Here is an 18,987-nt window from a genome sequence, read left to right on the forward strand (position 1 = left end):
GTGTGTGAGATAGATAGATAGATAGATAGATAGATAGATAGATAGATAGATAGATAGATAGATAGATAGATAGATAGATAGATAGATAAAGGAGAAAATAAAGGAAATATTCCAGAACAGGTCAAGATTCCATTCCTATTCAACTGGTCAACTATCAAATCTTAAGTCTAAAGTCTTCACTAGCAGACAGCAATTCTCAATGGTTTTTCCCATTTAGCGAAAAAAGAATTGTTCCTCTGTGAAACTTTTCAGATGTTTAAACGATTTAATTGCTATTTTGTAATTGCTGTCCTCTCATGATGGCTAGGAAGCCGTGTGTTGCTGCTCATTAATAGACATGCATCTTGAATGTCGATCAAGGAGGTGTTTGTAAACACCGGCGTTGGTACGTCTGTTACGAGGACCAGCCAAAAATGTCCATACATCCCAAAAATATCCTCACTTTGCTAGTAAAATTCAGATTTCAGTATTCATTATGAAACTAGTACAGGAAAACACATACGTGGGCTCTTGCTTAAGGGTACCTCGGCAGTACTCTAAAGGTATCCTGGCCAGAACAACTCCCAAGTTTTGTCTAAACTATATCTTTTTTTTTGTCAGATTTTCTGTTGTTTTTATAACATGAAACTATTGAAGGCTTCAAATGACCCCATTGTGATTTTTCCTTTTCCTGCAGTGTTTCATTATTATTTGTAATACTGTACAAATGTAATACAATTTATGCAGTCATATTACATCAAGACACGAAGAATCCTACTAAATATCTAGTGGATCTAAATGTATGTAGGATGATGTAACTGTATCTTCCTCTGTCACCTCTGTACCAATGTAATGTAATATTTGCAACATTCACCTACATTTCAAAAGGCTCCTCCTACTGATCCAACCTATACAATAGCTCCTTTAATTGAGGATCTCTTTACTTTCACTTTATTAATTACCACAGCACATTCACAAAGCGACGGACATGACTACTATTGTGAAAATAATAGACCGGAAATCGTCGGTAATGTGCTTCCTGTGCGAAAGGGCGAGCTTTCGTCCATATCAACACACAGAAATGTCAGATTCTCCAGACGCCAGAAGCTTGCTGTCTGCCTCCTCGCAGCTTAATTTGATGGAGGTGGACGCGGTGAGAGACTGTTGACCATATTGATCTGTTTCTAACCTTTTAAAGAGCGAAAATGAACAGCAACAGGAGTGTCAACAATCTATCAAACGTTATCAAATGAGCGGCTAATTGAAACCCTGATCTTTTATTTTGTCTTGTGTCCGGGGGAAAGACACAGTTATTTTTTTTGTTGTGTTTTGGGTTTTTTTAAATTAGTAAAATGGTTTAACCGTCTAGTGCATCCGGATGCTGTGACCACCACGGATGACTAAAAGAATCGCAAACCCGTATCACGTGATCGCCTGATGTTGCTACTATAGCTCCTTTTAATTGACTTAAGAGTCGCCGAAATTGATCATCAATTAATGTCGGACAACGATTTTATTCTTGTTTTAACGATTTTCAGTAAGCAAAAGTACAAATATGCCACTGGCAGATGCCACTTCCTCTCGTCAACACGATTATAAACCAGCAATACGTTTAAAAGGCAGTAAAAGTAGAGGTCTTACTGAAGAATGAAAGAGATGTTCAAGCATGTGATGACTATAATGGATTAATGTTAATGGGATTTGATGCAGTGAATAGTAAAGTTGCTGCAAAACAAAACTATTCTTGGTTAAATCCAGTTTAATTAAATTTATTTAGGTTTGTCGGACTTCTCGAGTTTTCTCCTTGTAGCTACCTGTGGTTTGTCTTGGTCGTCCACTTTCCTTCCACAGTCCAAAGATATGTGCTGAGTTTTTAAAGTGCCCATAGGCATGAATGTTTGAGTAAATATGTTCCCAAAGATAGAGCGACTCCGGCAACCCCCTGATCCCCAAAACAGTTTGTAACTGAAAATGATTGTACATGTATATTTCTTTGCCACCAGTCCGGTTTACCATTGTTACTCATTGTGTGTGTGTGTGTGTGTGTGTGTGTGTGTGTGTGTGTGTGTGTGTGTGTGTGCGCGCGTGTGTGTGTGTGTTTCTCCAAATTAATTCACAGATTGATGATAAAGAGTTTGATATTCCCCAAGTGGACACACCTCCTACACTGGAGAGTATTCTTAATGAGGTAAAGTTAGACAACGATGCTGTATAGTTTACAATATATAGATACATTTATCAAAATGATGTAAACATACTATATAGCGAGACAAGGAGTAACAGGAGGTTGTTTTTATAGTGGTAGATACTGTAATGACGAAAGGTGAGTTCTGTTTTGTTGCTCTGTGTGTCTGCAGCTGGAAGATGAAGAGGAGCCATTTGTTCTGGAGGACACGTGTGTGCTGAACACTGATAACATGGATGCTCACTCCTGTGACACTTCCTCTCTGGCCAGTTCGGACAGTGGAGATCCTGTACACCACAAAAGGTAAACACGCACCCACAGTACATACAGCTAATATATTAGCCAGCTAATGTGTCACTTTCAAGATGACGCCTTCATTTGTTTGATTAAACTAAATCCGACATACAGTAGCTAATATCCTACAGCATTCTGTGTAATCAGGTTATTTTTTGACTGTTTCTTTTCTTGTGTATTTGGTATTAAATTGTTTTCACATTCCATCCAAGTTGACCATTACTATGTTTTTTCCACTAATGATTGAGTGCAAGAATAAAAAAAATTCTGTGACACATTAATCCATGCATTTTTTTTTTTTATGTCGCTGCTGTTGAAGGAGGAGGAGAACAGTGGACATGAAACCAACACTTCATGGCTCTGTTCTGCGCCATAGCTTGCTAAAAGGCATCTCTGCACAGATCATCTCTGCTGCTGTAAAATGCACACACACACACACACGCGCACACACACACATGCATACACATCCTCTTAATTCTATCTTTGTGAGGACTTTCATAGGCATAACACATTCCCTACAACCATATAGAAGCATCCATAACCCTGACCTAAACTCAAGTCTGAACTCAACCTTAAAACCATTCTTTACCCTCAAATAGTCCTTTGAAGTTATGAGGACCAGGAAAAATGTCCTCACTTAGATAGTAGAATGCAAATACAAGAGCACACACAGACTTGAAATCTGAAAAAAGTATTTAGCCTTTGTTGTGGTACATTATTTCCCCAAAATAAAATGGGACAAATGAATAGGACAGGAGAAACAATTTTTCTTTGTTTTTTACTGTCGCAGCATACTAATCAATAAAATGTTTTTACCCTAAGGACAAAGTGGATGCCGGACTCCCAACTGCTATAGTGAGTATTAATGAGATCTTTAATTTTGATATTTTTTGATCACAACTACAGAATTGTTCATATCAGGTAGCATGTGACACTGGATTTTGATGGCAAAAGGAATTTCAGCATTTCCACATTTCAAAAGCTGCTAAGTCCCAGTCTCGTGCAAATAAATGAGACTCTAACAGGAAAAATAATGAAGAGAGAAAGAAAAATGTTTAGATTCAAGTGTATGATAATTAACTATTAATCAATATGTTCTCGAGCCTTTTAATTCTGAATTGTGTGCTTCTGTGTGTAGACAATGTCAGGTGTGATTGTTGTGGGGACGTCTCACGGTCTGGCTCTGGTCTTTGGTAAGTTCCCTTTATACTGCACTCACATTCAAAGGTTTTTACAAGCACGACGCATTTGTTGTGTGGTATTTCACGTTTTATATCAAGACTCTCACTCTTGTTGACAACCAGCAATCGGCACCATGAGGGATGTTGAACTGGATATTTGACATCTTTGAGCTTTGGATGTTTAGGAACCTGGAGAAACATGAAAGTAACCTTTCTCCCAATATTAAGTTGGTCTGTTTTCTGCTCCTGAGTTAAATCAGGCCCGTGTCACTGACCTCCACCTTCAGTATCGCTTCAGCTGAGTCTGACATGGAGGCCCCGGACAATAACGTAATCGCCCTCATAAGAAATGCTGGAACCAGTAGCCTTTGCTCTCACAAAAGTAGTTTCTTCACCATTATACATCATGTTATAAAGACTGAAGTCACAGTTGTTCCCCCTCTCAAAGATCCCCACAGCAAACCAGTTAGAGTAGAGCATTCTGTCAAATGGCACAGAAAACATGACGGCCATAACGTGGTTGTAGTCATTTAGATCAGCGTTGAAAAGGTCGTAGGTGAAGACGCCAACGGCGCCAGTGGCCGCTCCAGTTGTCTTGTTGAACATGGTGATTGCTGGGGAGCAGGGGCCCACCATGGGTGGCAGGGGGTCCTCACATTGGCCACTCTCCACGAATACCCTACACACAGGTATTGGCCGCATTGAACATTCCACAACACACACAAATCATTGATTTGTTCATAAAAACACCGTTCAGAGTAACACCAGACGTTTAAAGTAGCTCTTGGAAATAACAAGTGTCACATAGCACTTTGGATGTGACATTAATGTGAGCGTCTCACCGTGGATTGGCAAGAGTGTAACAGTTGGACTTGTTGTCGATCTCGATGAAGCAGTGGCGATGAGGCATCGTGATGCTGTAGTGAGCAAAGGCTGTGAAGGGAGGAGAGGAGTTTGATTTGATACGTTGCCTAGTGACAAGAAATATTTAAGTTGTAAATCTGTGGAGGTGCAGTGCATCCCATAACTTTTACAGTCTCACTGAGTGCACACAATGCAGATGAGCTTCTATTATGGATCTTTTTTCAACCTTATAATCTTAATATTCAGGATCAATACAGCTGCATTTTAAAGTTGTGAAAAAAAAGAAAAGTATTGTTTGAATGTAATTTGTTTTGTCCAGAAGTAACTTTTAAACACCAAAGTAACAAAACAAGAATCTCTGGCATTCCAGCAGCACTACAGGGTTACACGTATTGCTTTTCATTAAACATAAACTCGACTTCGAGGCTTCTTACACCATCCCTGTGTAGTGCACTAATGTCTCAGAGGAAATTAATTAAAAGCAGGAGAGATTTAATACTTCACCACGTTAACTGCATATAGAATAAATAAGTTAAAAGGTCAATTCACTGAGAATGACAAAAGTAGAAAGCTTTAGAAGTGTCCTTACCAGGTAGCGACAGTGGTGTGACGGTGTAGGAAGTGATGGAGGCTTGTTCTCTGGGCTTTATTGGCTGTTCAGTATCAGCGTCGCCCTCATCTTATCATCAAGGCATGATTGAATCATGCTGATTGCAACAGTGGACTCTGTGTTTGGAGGTTTTTCAATGTAAATAATCATTTGATTCGTTCAGTGAAATGTGAGATTGCAGTTAAATGCCAGAAACTCAGTTATTGAACTCCATTCTATAAAATGCTGTTGTGAATCATTATTATTGAATAGCGTCTGTTACTATCAAAATTGTCTCAAGGCACTTTACAGAATCCCGAGGCCTGACCCCCAAAAGGCAACAGTGGCAAGGAAGAAACAGGGAGAAACCTTGAGCAGGACCAGGCTCATGTAGGGGGACCCTGATGGTGCGGTGTGTGTAGAGAGGGAGGAGAAGGGGGGAGGACAGGCAGAAGAGAAAATAGGCAGAGATCATGTAAATACATAAATTACAACAAGCTATAGATATAATAGCTGAGTGGGTCAGAGGTCAGCAGGTCAGCGCACAGCTATGAAGTCAGTGATACCTGTAGATGGATACAGAGAGAGGGAGTGGAAGAGGAGAGAAGCAGAAAAACTACACAAGAAAATGTGTTCATGACATCATCTAAAAGAGCTAAAGTTGTGGTTTAGTCTGTCCTTTCTGTAGGTAACACTAGTGAAGGTAAATCATTACAGTAACATACATACTTTACTGTTACTTTAGGACTTGCGTCACAGCTAATGAACATCAGAAGAGGCAAAATGGATGTGAAAGATTTGACAGAGGGAAGCAAAAAAGTTCTGTTTGATTATTGCTGCAGGTCACCGTCATGATTCTCTCCAGAAATGGTTACTGGTTTGTTTAAACAAGTCAGTTTTGAGCCTCACAGCAACAAAGTATTGAGCGCTTAAAGTGTGTCCGTCAGTATAAATGATTTTAAAGAAAGAAAAACTCTTTCAGATACAGAATAAATGTTTTCACACTGCTGTTGTATTTTGTGGTAAATATGGGCCTGATTACTGCTGATCCATGTTTCTTCATATCGCTGACATAATGATGCCTGTGCAGGAAAAGGTATGAAAACCTCTGTCCAGCTGGTTGCTCGTCCACTATCAGCACCATTTATTGTCTTTTGTTTTTTGCTGCCTTTTTTGTGCTCAGTTTGCGTGATTGTGGTTTGAGAGGATTCTTGACAGCTGCTATTTTTCTTTTACGCTGCGTCATTTTTAATTGTTGATGTACTGTTTGGTTTATTTGAGGACTGTGGGAAAACCTATACATAACCAAACCCTGCAAAAGTTCCATCTAGTTTTAATTTCATCTCATTATCTAGACTCTCCTCAAAACTCCCAGGAAGTTTGGTAGTTAAATGCAAACATGTCATCTTTCTTTCCAGATACCAACCAGGCTCTGCGCCTCTGCCTGGGGAACAAAGCAACCGGGGCAGATTACGGAGCTGTATCTGCCCTCAGCATCAACCATGACTGCTCACGTCTGCTCTGTGGGTTTGCCAAGGGACAGGTATACGAGTCCATTTGTCTGTCCGCCTCTTAATTCAGGTTTTATTATCAAACAGCTCGTAATTTACTTTAGAAGCTTAAAATAAATGTGTTGATTTGAATGTCAGGTGACCTTGAAAGTCATGCATTAAATTATAGTCTAGATTTCCAGTGACCACAGAGGTTACTATGATTCTCTCTCTCTGTCCCTCTCTCTCTCTCTCTCTCTACACACACATGCACACACACAAACACACGCACACACTATTAGCAAAATAACTGAAAAATGTATCAAAGGCTTTTTAATGAACTCTCAGGAAATGTTGGTAATGGGCCGAGGAAGAGCTGATTAAATTTTGGTGATGTTCATTTTTCTGCAGGGACTTTGACCTTTGTCCTTTGGAAGATTTGGCTTTGATCTTTATTTTTTCGATAAAGCAACCTTCTACGTTACGTAACCTTATATTACTTTCACAATATGTGGAGAAACGGGTTGATAAAAAATTCTCAAATAACTCTCAACTTGTTTTGTGGATTAGCAAATGCAATTACAGTCTTTAGCAACCATTTGCGTACCATACAAATCTGATTGTGATTATTCAATACAAAAATAATCTTTGTTTCGATTAGATTACAATGTGGGATCTCGCCAATGGAAAACTCCTGAGAACTATTACTGATGCACACCCCCCAGGGACGGCTATACTTCACGTGAAGGTATAAACAAAACTGCACTCTGCAAAATGTGTGAAATGTATGGACATCTTTATTATTTTAGTGTGTGTGTGTGTGTGTGTGTGTGTAGTTTACAGACGATCCAACTCTTGCAGTTTGCAATGACAGTGGAGGATCCGTGTTTGAGCTGGCGTTCAGGTAAACATGTGAAGCCAATTTATACGATCCTAAAGCCCCTCACTGTTAACAGGAGCATTTATTAATCCTTATTAAATATCTTTTTTTTTAATAAAAGTTGATTTGTGAGTTAGTCATACTGCAGCACCAGTGAATCATCTCAATTCTCTGAGATTGTGAGATTAACCTCATGTGGACTTCAGACTTGATATGCGACTGTGGTGAGTGATTCGGTGGTCTCTGTTTCCAGGAGAGTGATGGGGATGCGCTCCTGTGACTCTCGATGTCTCTTCAGCGGTTCCAAAGGGGAGGTGTGCTCTGTTGAACCCCTGCATGCTCCTCCAGAGGCCAGAGATCACCCCATCACCCACTATTCTCTCCTGGCCATGGCCTCTCTCACTAAGGTCTCTCAGACAACAGCACAGCCTTCCAGCCACGAGACATACACCATATTTCCCTCCTCATTTTTACAATGTTTTCTTTCACCAGATTCTGGTTATTGGCCTGAAGCCCTCACTTAAAGTCTGGATAACGTTCCCCTACAGTAAAGTATGTATATATCTGTATCTCATTACATCTGCATCACTCCTACCTTGCCAATATTGTATGAACCGGCATGCTCTGTAATCATTTTGGGGTTTCTAAAAAACCCAAAACACCAGGAGACAGCCTAATAGAGGCTTCATCAATGAGAGTTGTGCTTAAAATGGATGTTCCAGGCTCCAACAGAGCAAATCTTACTAAAGTTCTTAATTTTTCTTACTTAAGAAATACCTTTGAATCTAGTTTCAAAAGCAAAATAGTGATAGAAAGAAGAGATAATGAGAAAAAAATGTTAAATACAAACTGTTGAGACACGTCACTGATGTTTAAAACTGGCAACTGATGAATGGAACAATAGAGTCAAAGTGAAGTTGAAGTGACATTAATGTGTTCAATCTCTTCCATCAGTCTGATCCGTCCAGTGTTCCCCAGCTGGCCTGGCAGTTTGTTCCAGTCCAGAGAACCGTGAACCCCGTCCTGGCCTTTTCCAAAGGAGATACAGTTCACTTCCTCTTGGTACCTGCTCAAGTGTTGAATTCAGAATGACCAAATCCAGAAAGAAACATTTCAGCATACTTAAGTTTCCTCTATAAAATGAATTTTCCTCTACTTTATTTAATCTGCTTTACCTTTTCAGGTAAAAAAGGAGGAAACGGGCACCATCCATGTAATCAAACAAAGGCAGCTCCATGTCAGCTGTGACATCATCAGCCTCTGTGTAAGTTGTGCCGCAGGGTTTCAGTCATCAGCGTGTGTGTTGCGTTTTAGCTGCATGCGATTAAATAAATTCCCTTCTTTTACATTCTGGACAAATGTATGCAGACGCCATGGTGTGGCCAATACTGGTCCATCTAGTGAACACACACATTGTGTTTACATATACTGCCCCTCAGCTGTCTATATTACATTATAGACAAACACACAGTCAAGTCAGTCTCCCAGTTTTACATAAGATCCAGAATATTTCTAATAATTTCTACATCATGTAGACTTAAATTGAGGTCCCATATGATCAGGTTCACAAGGAGCCATTGAGGATCCACTTTGGAGGTCTTCCTTTTATCAGTCACATGTGTAGAGGGTGACTAAAGATCTTCCTCTTTACTTCCTCCACAGTGGATCAACAGCCGCACGCTGGTCTTGGTGGACAGCCATGAAAAACTGCAGGTTGTGGACCGACCCAGTCAGGAGGTTTTGGAGACCCTCGACTTGGAACAGGTGCAGCTGGTTTATAACAGCAGACATTTCAAATCGCTGGCCACTGGAGGGAATGTCTCCCAGGCTCTGGTGAGGAAATAACAAATGGGTGGTGAAGCCCTACCTCACAGTTAGAGCTTCAGGGGCTACGTTCAGGTTTTAGGTCAATGTTTGTCAACCAATGTCTTCATCAATGCCGTAGCAATCTTTGTCTTAAATCATGCCAAACTGTACATTTCTTGTGACCCAGCAGCAAGGATCCAAGAGAAATCTCCTTTATTTTTATAGGAACCATTCTAAAACCAGGTGCTTTTTCAAATGACGCTGCAACATTCAAACCCAAGCTGGAAATATCGGCTTGGGTTAACTTGGGCTTTAATATGGGTGAATATTGAGTCTGTAAGTGCTGATATGGCTGAAGCAAGAATGATTAGGAAAGTAATTCCATGTCGCCGTGCAGAACTGTGAGAAAGCAGAAACAGGAAGGCTTTTGTAGTGACACTGAACCTTGTGAATACTTTTCATTTACAGTCACTACCAACGTGTAAATCTTGTGGACTTTCTCCTTTAACTCTTCATCTCTGAAGTGATGATAATGCACTTTCAGTTGACAGTGTGTGTACCGTGTGTCTTTTTCAGGCTCTCGTTGGAGAAAAGGCCTGTTACCAGTCGGTCTCCAGCTACGCGGGACAGATTATATATCTGGGCACCAAGGTACTGACACGCACATTCCGGAAACCTTTTTGTTCCGTTTGTGGTCCGTTTTAACTGTAACCAATGCGGGCGACATTTAAGTGATAATATTTCTTCATTCTCTAATATTGCAGTCTGCTCACATCATGACTCTCAGGGCCTGGAGGGAGGTATGTCTGATGCTGTGTGGGCTAGATATGTAAACGCAGCCGCGTGTAAATCAGTCCCCATAAAGCAGAGTCAGTCCTGATCTAATGTGTCCCTGTCCAGCGGATCGACTGTCTGCTGAAGCTGGAACATTTTCCCGAGGCCCTGTCTCTGGCCTGGTCGTTCCACGAGGGGACAGCTAAGGCTGTGGTCGGTGAGTGTAATGCATGTTCCCGTCACTTCTCTTGCCAGGTTAATGAAGGCGTTAGTACGCATGATCTGCTTCCACACATGAAATGTAGGGTTACTGATGTGGTTGACGGTGGAAAAAACACCCTTGAATAACAAAGGTTTCCCGTACTGCAGGTCTGTTTGGAGACCCGGTGAAAAGAAAAGGAGTCGTTGCTGACAAGGTGGAAACAGAAAAGAATGACTTTGTTTAACTGAATATTTTTATTGCAAATGTGACTAATCTTATTTTTTGGTGGCGGGGGGGCAGATGGTAGAGATGATTTTCCAGTTTGCAGACTTTGCCCTAAAGAAGTGTCCAGAACAAGGAAAGATCCAAGTGCTGGAACAACACTTCCATGTAAGCCAGAGCATAAACCTGGAGATGAAGCACTGTTTCTGCCCTCAGGACAGAGTGTTTCCACCCCTCTGGGTTATCTCACTCTGTCTATTATAACATTATATGTCATTTGGTTTGTACAGGAAGTTGTTCCAGTCCTGGTTGATTACTGTTTGCTGCTGAAGAGGCTGTAAGTACACTGTGGTCATCAGAAAGACTGTCGGGAAGCTTCTGTCTGATATCTCTAACATTCCCTCTCACAAATCTTAAAAGGAGTTGGTGCTACTGTGCAGTTATATTACAGGATGTATAATTATCTATATATGCATACGTGTGCAGTGACCTGCTGTTTAACCAGCTGTACCCTCAACTGGTGGAGAACATGGTGGCTAAAGGCATCTTCTTGGAATCCCTGGAGTCCTACATTATCGCAGACCGCCTTGGTCACCTTCCCACACCGGTCATGAAAGACCTTCTCATGCATTACCAAAGCAGCTGTATGATGGAGAGCCTGGAGAGATGCATCGTCCATCTGGACATCACCAGCCTGGACATACAGCAGGTGCGCATCCAGGAGCAAATAAGAGTGCTGCCCAAAGAACAATTGTCCTTTAAAAGTTTGTGTTTTTGAAGGTGGTTCAGGTGTGTTGGGAGAACCAACTCTACGATGCGGTGATCTACGTTTTCAATCGTGGCATGAACGACTACACTACACCTATGGAAGTGAGCGCTCGTCCATCACGTGGTGCATCTCTGCTCATTTCACACTCATAAAGAGCAACAATCCTCACAGCAGCAGATCAGCAGAAGCTAATCTGTAGCTACAATCAGGCCACTTCCCACATGAATGCTCCAGAATTCCAACAGATGATTTAAACAAGTATACTATAATAAGTTATACAGTTCTAGAATGATATAAATTCAAGATAATCTCAAACAATCCTGATGAAATTGTCTTTAATTCACATATTGCAAATGAAATTCACTTTAACGGCCAAACACATACAGTAAATGGGTAATAAGGACCAGTAGGATGAATGCGTGTTGTCAAGATTCTGACTTATTTCTGAAGAAATGTTTGATTTTAGCTCGTCTGGTTCAAATCTCAAGAAAACAAATATTCTTATAATCATGTAATTTAAAATGGATTGATTCATGTGTAATAATAATAATAATCATAATAATTAAAAAAGAGCAACACAGTCGACCATATTCCTCAGCTGTACCTTACTCATACTTCTGTTTTAGAAACTCTTTGCAGTAATTGTCCCACCAGTAAGGGAGGGGAAGAGTCTTACAGGTATCTGCGTCACATAAACATTTCAGAGAAAAAGTTCAACCAGCTCTTACTAGAGTGTGATGATTGTCTTCTCTGACAGATGTGGAAGTGGTGATGGGAAACAAACTCCTGGTGTATATCAGGTGAGTTCACAGCCACTCCTCAATGTCCGATACATACTGATATGAAACGTGCACAATAGGTGAAAGGACAGCCCCAGAATTTCCATCCTTGGTTAATTTGGTTTTCCAGCCAGTGTGGGGACATTTTATTTTGTTCTCAATTAATTGATATGTAATTAGTAATGATTTTTAAGTGGAATAGAGAGCTGAGATATGTGATTTAAATGGTCAACTCAATATTTAATGCTGCAATCAATACAGACGACATGAATGTTTTTCTACAGCTGCTGTCTGGCAGGACGGGCATATCCATTAGGAGACATCCCTGAAGACCTTGTGGTCCAGGTAAAGCATCAGGTATGTAGATGTAGCTACACTGACAATAACGGAGATGTTTCTTAAAATTCCGCCTCTTCATTTGGCTTTTCAACTGCACAACCTGGTCAATGTTCACCATTTAGGTGTCAGAGGACCTGAAATTTGTGCCATAACTTGTTTTATAGCTCATCGATTTGAACGAAAGTAAATATGAAGCTAAATATGTGCACGTTTTTTGTGGCCAGGTGTTTGAATTTTTGATCCGTCGCCATTCAGCGGACTCCTCAGAGGAGGAAGAAGTGTTCCCGTTTATTCGCACTCTGCTCCACTTTGACACTCGAGAGTTCCTCAACGTCCTCGCCATGGTGAGATTGATGATTATTATTGTTGTGACCTGACTTCACCGACCCACCAATAAATGCACTTTTGCTGATGTTTATTTCATTAAACACTTCACAGAAGAGCTCAGCTGTCTGGTTTAGTGGAGTTTTGGGAGGATAAAATAGATTCAGTCCGTTGGGTGTTTAATAAATGGGCCGATCTTTGCGCTGCCTTTAAGGATTTGGTTTAAAGTTTAGGAGCAAATAAAGGTGGAGATCTTTTCTCCTTCGACTTCAGCAGCTTTTGTAATGTAGGATTTTCTTAAAAACTCCTTCTAGACATTCGAAGACTTCAAGAACGACAAACAGGCCCTTGAATACCAGCAGAGGATCGTGGACATCTTACTGCAGGCACGTGAGCATGGATTTGCTTTGTAAGAGGCAGCTCTAATATTCAGTCAGTCAAACACACACAGACACACACGGGAGCGCCCGTAGGGACGTGGCTCTCCAGCCCACGTCTCTTCAGGGACTCCTCCCAGCGTTGAGGCCCTCAACACCTCCGTTTTGGGCAAAATCTGTCTGCATTGCTGAGGTGGTAGAAACATTGTTGCCTCATTAATTTGTGTAATAAAAAGTAATGATAATTGCCATTCTTGTCCTATGTTTATTCTTTGTGTGTTTGTTTATATTTAAAGATGTATTTCTGCCAACTCAGGTGATGGTGGACAACCCAGACTTTACTCCGTCCCAGGTGGGAGGACTCTTCACCTTTTTAGCGCGACAGTTGGCCAAACCAGACAACACACTTTTCGTAAACAGGAAGCTCTTCGATCAGGTAACAACTTCAGGGTAACGTTTTTCCTTTCTGTAGTTAAGCTTTTTGTTTTATATTAAATTACCGTCAGCTTACCTGCATTTACAATATTAAAACAACAATGTCATAGCTAGTTAACAGTAGTTAATGATGTTGTGTTCAATTCAATTCAGTTTTATTTGTCTAGTATTTGTTACCATCACAACCATCTCTGGGCCCATGTTTCTAACTCACCATGACTCTAAGATCATGACAAGATTAAAATGTTATTTATTATAGATTTTATCATATATTTATTATACATTTTCTTATATTTGACTCTAGTTTTATCTTAGCATTCTGCTCATCTCATGTTTAGTATAGTGAGAACTAAAATAGTAACTTTACATTAAATGAGCTTCCATCAGCACAGGAATAATAGCTGAAGTTCACTCTTTGGCCGTCGATGCCCCATAAATGATGTTTAATCTTTCCAGGTCCTGGAGTTTCTGTGCTGCCCAGATGACGACTCCCGTCACACTGAGAGGCAGCAGGTTCGCAGCTCCACTGGTCTTAATGGGTCCTCATCCAGAACGGGAGCGGGTTGTCATATTGTCACTGTGGTTGTAAAAAGACAACAACTGGTTCTGTGCAGGTTCTGTTGGAGCTGCTGCAGGTTGGGAGCGTGGTCCAGTTTAATGAAGAGAGGCTTCTGATGCTGGCCGAGAAAGCCAAATTGTGCGTAGCTGGAAGCAGAAGTGTGCATCTTTTTACCGTAAATTCAAAACATTCTCGCTAAAGTGCTTTTTGTCTCACTGTCTTGTCCTTCAGCTACCAGATATGTGAATTTCTTTATGAGAAGCAACATCTCTACGACAGGATCATTGACTGTTACCTGAGAGACCCCCTCAGAAAGGTCACACGCTTCCCACCTTTACCTGAGCTGAATAACATTTGCTGCACTGTGATTGTTGGTCTGTGGTTCCCAAAAAAAAACCTTAGCCAAAATGTCAGTTTGAAGGGATAGGGGACTTTTTCAGGTGTTTGTAACAGCAACTTGTGTCTTTTAGGGAGAGGTCTTCAGCTACATCCACAATCTGCTGTCCATGCCTGGTTACAGCCCGGAGGAGAAGCAGTCAGTCATGGATAAAGTTCGGCAGCATATGCATGTCAGTACATACATAACTGTTGGTTCAGTCTTTGAACTGAATGTACAGATGGAATAGACTCTAGCAACCTAATAATAGCATGAACGTAGAAAGAAACCAAACATTTGTGACTGTCCAGACCGTGGAAGCACTAAAAATCTATGTACCGTACAAAGATAAATAAAGAACACAAAGAAGTGTTTATGTCAACAACTGCCATAGGTTGACATTTAAATCATGCCAGTGGTATAAAACATACATGATAATGTATTGTAAAAGGTTTTATGATGATAATATAATTGTTAGTGTTAAGGTTTTCATGGTAGTTTAGCTTTGTGAGTTATGTCTGGAATTGTGCCAGCTAATAATCTGACATATTCCCACAGGAGCTGGTGATCTTTGACCCCAATAAATCAGCTGATTTAGTGACGTTTCACTTTGCTGAAGAGGTCCAGCAAATAATCTCTGAGCTTCAGGTAGAGTCGGAGACTATCTTGCTTCGTGATCAGGTGCTAACGGATTAGCTCTGGTCTGTAAAGTGATTGAATTAGCAACAGAATTTAAATCTTCCTCCGTCTCTCTCTGCAGGATGATCGGCTGCTCTTCAGGTTCCTCAGCTGTCTCTTGGAGCAACAGTACGGTTTTAGTCTGGTTTGAATCAGAACGCTGTGACCTTTCCTTTTGACCTCTCTTCACGGTTTCCCCTCATGTTTCAGGGACGGCCAACATTCGGGCCCCGTCCTACTGCTGCAACCTGAACTCCACGAGCTTCAGCTGGACCTGCTCAGCCGTTTTGACCCCAAACACATTTTGAATTTCCTCCAGACCTCCCAACACTATAGACTAGAAGAGGCAGTACAGGTGATGTTTGTTTTATTGCCATATATATCAGTCCAATAGTATATATCACTAGCTGGGCTCTATGGAGATTATTAGAATATGGGATGAGTCTGTGTGTGTTTCTGTGTAGATAACACAGAAGTATCACCACAACAAAGCTACAGCCTTTCTTTTGGAGAAGAGGGGCGATGTCGAAGGAGCTTTTGCTGTGCTGTTGGAGGTACTGAAGCTACGAGATCTACAGTATATGGACATTAGTATATGATCCTCTTTTTCCAACTATTACCAATCTATTTAACTTTTTTTCTTCCTTCCACGGCTGCTTGGTTGTTAGTTATGATGCTTCATGTATGTTTTTTTTTGTCCTGTTTGAAATCTATTTGAAGACGCTAAAGGAAAACCTGAGTCGTGTCACAGCTGAGAGAGCAGGAGATGATGAAGAGGAAACCCTGACAAATGTCAAGGATTCTCTAAGTGACATCATCTCCTTGTGTCACCAGAGCTCTCAGAGCCTTAACCAGCAGCAAAGAGAGGTACTGTGAGAGCACGAGGAGCGGCCCTACAATGTCGTCCATAAGTCTTAGAGTCTCTGTCCTCCTCCCAGGTCCTGTGGTTTCCACTGTTGGAGACCATGATGGCTGCACAAAAACAAGTGAAGGGACGGGACAGTAAACACACATTTGAGGGTAACTACACAACCCACACATGCAGACATTTGAACATATACATTATACATATACTGAAATACAGGTCGTGTATAAGTGTTTATATCCATGCAGTGGTCAGTCATTGTGTTATCCAGATCATGGCACTCTGTAAAGATGTGCTGCAGCTGCAGTGTTAGCGACCAATAATGGCGCCGCTCACGCAGGTGGTGCATTTGATGTCAAGATGTGTGTTTGCGCTTTAGTGCTGAAGGAGCTGACGATGAAGGTCCTCAACCGTATGAGCAGCTTCATTTCTCTTCCCGCCATCATCCAGCGGATACTCCAGGTCTGTGTTTGAGCAGCCTTTTGTCATGTTTCTGAAGTGATTCTTCAGGGTTCCGTCTGTCTTCCACTGTGAAGTTTCTTTCTTGAGCCACAATCATGCATCCACCAAGGGCAGACTGTCCATCCAGTAACTGCAAAATAAATACCCCAAACTAGAAGCTCTCAGCTTATATTTATTTCTAATATTTGCATCTTTTATTCGTATATCCAGCCTTTGTTCTGTGTAGTAAGACTATAAAATAAGATTGTGACTTTTGATGTGGGATGTTGGGCAGGATCCAGTCTACGGGAAAGGAAAGCTGGCAGAAATCCAGAGCCTTATTTTGGGCATGCTCGACACTTTCAACTATGAGCAGGTAATGTGGCAGATTATGGTTTATGATCCACTGTTGCCCCTAAAATACACCGGATGCGGATTTGGTGCAGCTCCACTCTGAAATGACGGCGGAGCTGATGCAAACGCGTCCATTGAATTTGGAATGAGAACCACTGATCTGCTGATTGTTTTCACTATTTTACAATTTTCAGATTTAGATTCAGGTCCTTTATTGTCCCACACGGGGAAATTTACAGCACAACAACAGCAAGAGCACGCAGAGACAATTAAGATAAAAATAAAATAGAATAGAATAGAATTTAGAATATACAAAGAGGATGTATATTTACAGTAATCCAGATAAATGGATACTCAGCCCCTGTATACCTGTACATAGTACTGTCAGGGTATCCTGTAGGGGGTGGGACGTGTTGTTCATTATGGACGACAGCTTAGCCATCATCCTCCCGTTTCCCATCACCTTCCCTCAGATACTCATATTTAAGTTATACTCACATTGCTGACTTTAAACAAAGTCCATTTTGACTTTTTTAACCCAAGCCTGCCATCTGGGCACCCTGCACAACTTGTGTTGCAGACGTTACTTGAAACAACCACCAGTTTGTTGAACCATGACCTCCACTGGTCCCTGGCGCACTTGCGCGCAGCGGTCACTAGGGGGATCCACCCACGACAGGACTGCTGCAACATCTGCCTGCAGCAGTACAAGAGGAGGCAGGATGCAGCAGCAGCAGACGAGATCATCGTCTTCAGGTAACGGACGTCATCTGCTCAAGCTTTCCACCCCAAATCAAGTCAGAGCGTTAAAAAAAAACGGCCCCTGACGGACAGCTCGGTAGGAAATTCTTTTCTTTTTGTTGTCGCGGCAGCTGTGGGCATCTGTACCACCTCCAGTGTCTGCAGCAGAAGGACTCTGGCTGGGGTTTTACGTCAGATGTTCAGCAGCAATGGAGCTGCTACAAATGTTCCTCCAGCAAAGGAGGCCGAGCGGCGTCGGCTGATTCGAGAGGCCGCAGCTTGTCCCTGGCGCAGGTTTGTTCCTTAAATGGAGACGCAATTCCACACACTCAGGGCAACATGTAGTTTGTTGTGATGTTTATTCAGTTGTGTTTTGCCCTGCCTTGTTACCAGACCTGCGTTACATCATTACAACACGATGGGGCAACAGAAGCTGACGGGAAGAAGGTGAGACTCCATCTAACCTCCCTCAAATCGATCCGGATCGGATCGGTTGATCAGTAATATCTAACTTTGATATCATCTGATGTGCTGCCTTTATTATTGTGGCCGTGTTGGTTCCATCTGCCTTATTTGTTTCTTGTCTCTGGGTTAATTGGCTTTCAACCTGTGACGATTGTGTGTGAATGTGTGCAGCAACCTCAAAGCAGTGAATTTTAACCTTTGACCCCGTGTCTGCTGGTTCCTCCTCTCCAGGGGTTTGTCGAAGTCACCTTAGACCATCAGCAAGAACAGTCCTGGGATCAGCTACGCTGCCTTTACAGAGGACCGTCCAGGGTAACGGACACAGACAGAAATGTCTTTTACATCAGCTACATATAGAAATGCAAGAAACTACCACCTAAATGGAGTTGTTTCATTCACTTCTATTCCAACTCTGATGGGGTTTTATTTACTGATTTGATTTATTTACTGAGCTAAATTGCGTTGGACATGCTGGCGTATTTGCTGTAATGCTTGTTTCTTCCTGGCAGCTGTCCATCCTGTCCGAACTTTCACACAGTAACGAGAAGACGGGCCTTCTGATCGGCAGCCAGACGGGGACAGATCACTTCCAGCTGAAACTGGCCCCCCCGCCTCTGTTCGAGGAGTAGAACCATGAACATTCCGCTTCCTGAAGATTCCCTCAAAGGGGAAAATTAAGATGTCTGTTTGAAACAGTCAAGTCATGTGAGATAACATTATTTTGCTGCTACTGTGTTTTTTAGCTTTACAAATGGCTCCTCAGCCACGATAAGGAGGAAACGCTGCATTGAATAAACAAAACATACAAATAGAAGCAGACAAAAACTCTAAACTCTGGCATTTTAACTTTTAAACTAAGACTAAATAATGTGAAATAGTTGCATCTACGTACTGAAACTGTGAGGATTTTGTTGTATTCTGGGGCCAGACTCACATTATTTTGATTCCATCCCATCTATGAACGTTTCATTACGTTATACGACTTATATGTTCACGCAACTGTCCGATAATGAAATGAA

The 18,987-nt window shown here is 41.5% G+C and overlaps 1 protein-coding gene and 1 long non-coding RNA gene across 4 annotated transcripts; one reads left to right on the top strand and one right to left on the bottom strand.

Annotated features, from left to right (window-relative positions):
- The first annotated feature begins 1,019 nt into the window (after window positions 1-1,019).
- LOC101078974 (VPS8 subunit of CORVET complex) lies at window positions 1,020-18,978 on the top strand. Of its 3 annotated transcripts, none has more exons than XM_029835098.1 (46): window positions 1,020-1,132; window positions 2,099-2,167; window positions 2,337-2,467; window positions 2,778-2,874; window positions 3,281-3,313; window positions 3,597-3,651; window positions 6,183-6,188; window positions 6,511-6,635; window positions 7,244-7,330; window positions 7,419-7,486; window positions 7,716-7,869; window positions 7,955-8,014; window positions 8,417-8,524; window positions 8,646-8,726; window positions 9,125-9,295; window positions 9,845-9,919; window positions 10,033-10,068; window positions 10,169-10,259; window positions 10,412-10,458; window positions 10,545-10,634; window positions 10,757-10,803; window positions 10,953-11,175; window positions 11,247-11,336; window positions 11,862-11,913; window positions 11,993-12,035; window positions 12,299-12,371; window positions 12,578-12,697; window positions 12,992-13,063; window positions 13,371-13,490; window positions 13,946-14,002; window positions 14,104-14,186; window positions 14,280-14,364; window positions 14,519-14,617; window positions 14,983-15,072; window positions 15,185-15,231; window positions 15,313-15,457; window positions 15,567-15,656; window positions 15,823-15,969; window positions 16,041-16,122; window positions 16,347-16,429; window positions 16,704-16,784; window positions 17,343-17,518; window positions 17,635-17,797; window positions 17,897-17,950; window positions 18,200-18,280; window positions 18,478-18,978. In XM_029835098.1, exons 1-46 carry the CDS (start codon window positions 1,061-1,063, stop codon window positions 18,595-18,597), a joined length of 4,179 nt encoding a protein of 1,392 aa, XP_029690958.1. In that variant the 5' UTR covers window positions 1,020-1,060; the 3' UTR covers window positions 18,598-18,978. The 3 variants fall into 3 exon arrangements, with proteins under 3 accessions (XP_029690958.1, XP_029690959.1, XP_011601141.1); XM_029835099.1 differs by having other exon boundaries at window positions 9,125-9,226; XM_011602839.2 differs by lacking the exon at window positions 6,183-6,188.
- On the bottom strand, window positions 3,553-16,186 carry LOC115249536 (uncharacterized). Its single transcript, XR_003888212.1, has 3 exons — window positions 16,177-16,186; window positions 13,155-13,158; window positions 3,553-3,672 (listed from the first exon to the last, which is right to left on the bottom strand). It is a non-coding gene; the product is annotated as an uncharacterized lncRNA (long non-coding RNA).
- Window positions 18,979-18,987: the final 9 nt, after the last annotated feature.

Source organism: Takifugu rubripes, chromosome 4, assembly GCF_901000725.2.
Source record: "Takifugu rubripes chromosome 4, fTakRub1.2, whole genome shotgun sequence".
Classification (NCBI taxonomy): Eukaryota; Metazoa; Chordata; class Actinopteri; order Tetraodontiformes; family Tetraodontidae; genus Takifugu; species Takifugu rubripes.

Bases quoted from the DNA above. Each gene is read 5' to 3' on its own strand.
- LOC101078974 (XM_029835098.1), top strand. From the start codon at position 1,061: ATGTCAGATTCTCCAGACGCCAGAAGCTTGCTGTCTGCCTCCTCGCAG. The intron at 16,430-16,703 runs GTCTGTGTTTGA...GATGTTGGGCAG, and splicing joins TCATCCAGCGGATACTCCAG to GATCCAGTCTACGGGAAAGG. The intron at 17,798-17,896 runs GTTTGTTCCTTA...CCTTGTTACCAG, and splicing joins GCAGCTTGTCCCTGGCGCAG to ACCTGCGTTACATCATTACA.